Raw genomic sequence first — 2,500 nt, 5'->3', positions numbered from 1 at the left:
CCTCTTTAAGAAATATAAATGGTTTCAGTGGTATTCCTCTCGTGGTTTTCTAAAGTACTGGTTTATAGTTTTTTCTTCCTCTCTCTGTCTGTTTCCCTATATTTCTCTCTCTCTTTGTCTCTGTCTGTCTCCGTCTCTGTCTCTCTCTATTTCACTCTATTTCCCTCTCTTTGTATCTGTCTGTCTGTCTGTCTGTCTGTCTATCTATCTATCTATCTATCTATCTATCTGTCTGTCTGTCTGTCTGTCTGTCTGTCTGTCTGTCTCTGTCTCTGTCTCTGTATCTGTCTCTGTCTCTGTCTCTCTCTCTCTCTCTCTCTCGCTCTCTCTCTCTCCCTCTCATTCTCTCTCTCGCTCTCTCTCTCTCTCTCTCTCTCTCTCTCTCTCTCTCTCTCTCTCTCTCTCTCTCTCTCTCTCTCTCCCTCTCTCTCTCCCTCTCCCTCTCCCTCACTCTCTCTCTCCCTCTCCCTCTCCTTCACTCTCTCTCTCCCTCTCCCTCTCCCTCTCTCTCTCTCTCCTCTCTTTCTCCTCTCTCTCTCTCTCTCTCTCTCTCTCTCTATTTCTCTCTTTCTCTCTTTCTCTCTTCTCTCTCTCTCTCTCTCTCTCTCTCTCTCCCTCTCATTCTCTCTCTCGCTCTCTCTCTCTCCCTCTCATTCTCTCTCTCTCTCTCTCTCTCTCCCTCTCCCTCTCCCTCTCCCTCTCCCTCTCCCTCTCTCTCCTCTCTTTCTCCTCTCTCTCTCTCTCTCTCTCTCTCCCTCTCCCTCTCTCCGTCTCTCACTCCCTTTCTATATATCTGTCTATCTAACCGTCTCTCTCTCGCTCTGTGTCGAGGTGTCTCTTTCTTTGTCTTCGTGTCTCTCCCCCCCCCCCCCTTCTCCCCCTTCATTCTCTCTCTCTTTGTCGCTCCGCTGACTCTTTACGAACGGGGGAAAAGGGTCTTAGGAATTCTCGCTCGTATCTGGTAGACTTGTTTCTTACTAGGGTTTTCATGAATGACTTTAAAAATAGGCTTTTATTATTTTCTCTGCCTTCTTCTCGTCATTCCTCCTCTTCCTCTTCGATATGTATGTCTTCATCTGTTGTTGTTTTTCTTTCTTTCTTTCTTTCTTTCTTTACTACTTCTTTTCTTTTCCTACTCCTATTTTACGACTACTTCGTTCGTGTTCAAGATTAACACAAATTAAGTATGTTATGTTTTGCCAAAAAATATCCAATTATTGTATTTGCTTGTACATAATTCTTTGATTCCATATGATAGACAACAAACCTGCTGATTGATCCCTCATTTAGTAGATTCTAAAAGTAGATGAATTCATTCTAACTGTGACATTCTGTAGTAGCATTAATACCAGATCACGTAGTGTGTGCTTTTAGAAGCAGTCTTAACAGGTAGCCACCAAGCCTAACTCTGCTCATACTAACCCAAACCTCCGCTTGCTTGACCAACCACTAGGTCGGCGTTTTACAGCTTGCGCGTCGAACAGATGGAGCGGCAGCTGGCTTCGCTCACGGGGCTGGTGAAGAAGGCGCTGCACACGGGCGTCGCGAGTTCCCCCCTCCCCGAGCACATCTCCCTGGCCCCGCCTCCCGCCGTCGTCGCCGCAGCCGCAGCCGCTGCGGGAAATACCAACAGCAGGGAACCGACGACGAACAGCAACAGGAACTCCACCTCCAACGACTTCCTTCAGGTTCCTACAAGTTCTTCTTATAAGACTCCTGGTAAGTGGGACTCTAAACAGCCCTAATGGGTCGTTTTTTTGGTAGTTTGTGTGAAGGGTCGTTTGCTGGGAGTGGATTGCTGTGTGGCTGAAGCGGCTTTTTGGATCGTATGTGGGTCTGTGCTGTTGCTGAATTAGGCGTTTTTGTGGGTGTCTGTGAGCGTCTTTCCGCGAGTGTGCTTCGTGTGTATCAGTCTGTAATTTTAGTCACCCCCCCCCCCACCCCACCCCGTGTTGTTTGAACATGGGGTATTTCACATGTGTAGCTTATGTTAGTTCGAAGTGTTAATTACCGCTGATAGTTTGGTTATTTTGTGTGTGTTTATATATTGTAGATTTTTATTGTGTGCGTATAAGTTTCGTGTGTGTGTGTGTGTTTACGTTGAGTATGTATATCTGGGTATGTGTATGCGTGTATGTATGCGTGTATGTGGGTACGTGGGTGTATGCAGCATGTCTGACTGTATGTGGTGTATGTATAAGGAGTGTGTGTGTGTGTGTGTGTGTGTGTGTGTGTGTGTGTGTGTGTGTGTGTGTGTGTGTGTGTGTGTGTGTGTGTGTGTGTGTGTGCGTGCGTGTGTATGCGTGTGTATGTGTATGTGCGTGTACTTATGTTTATGTAAGTGTGCGTGCGTGTGTATGCGTGTGTATGTGTATGTGCGTGTACTTATGTTTATGTAAGTGTGCGTGTTTAAGTGTGCGTTTATGTATGTGCATATGCATGTACGTGGGCCATGTGCAAACGAGCATAGTTCCGTCAAAGATGAAACTCAGCATCAAGG

At 46.4% G+C, this 2,500-nt stretch overlaps 1 protein-coding gene across 5 annotated transcripts in view; it reads left to right on the top strand.

The window, feature by feature from the left end:
• The window catches only part of LOC125033982 (nascent polypeptide-associated complex subunit alpha, muscle-specific form-like), a 65,614-nt gene that overhangs the window by 35,590 nt on the left and 27,524 nt on the right, over nucleotides 1–2,500 (top strand). For 4 of the 5 annotated variants that reach the window (XM_047625591.1, XM_047625590.1, XM_047625588.1 and 1 more), the window contains one exon: nucleotides 1,454–1,719. In XM_047625591.1, coding sequence (XP_047481547.1) covers nucleotides 1,454–1,719 — 266 coding nt within the window. The remainder of the gene's footprint in view (nucleotides 1–1,453; nucleotides 1,720–2,500) is intronic. The other variant, XM_047625589.1, reaches the window with a different exon arrangement.

The sequence above is a fragment of the Penaeus chinensis genome, chromosome 17 (assembly GCF_019202785.1).
Source record: "Penaeus chinensis breed Huanghai No. 1 chromosome 17, ASM1920278v2, whole genome shotgun sequence".
NCBI classification, from domain to species: Eukaryota; Metazoa; Arthropoda; class Malacostraca; order Decapoda; family Penaeidae; genus Penaeus; species Penaeus chinensis.
This window is presented reverse-complemented; position numbering and strand designations above follow the sequence as displayed.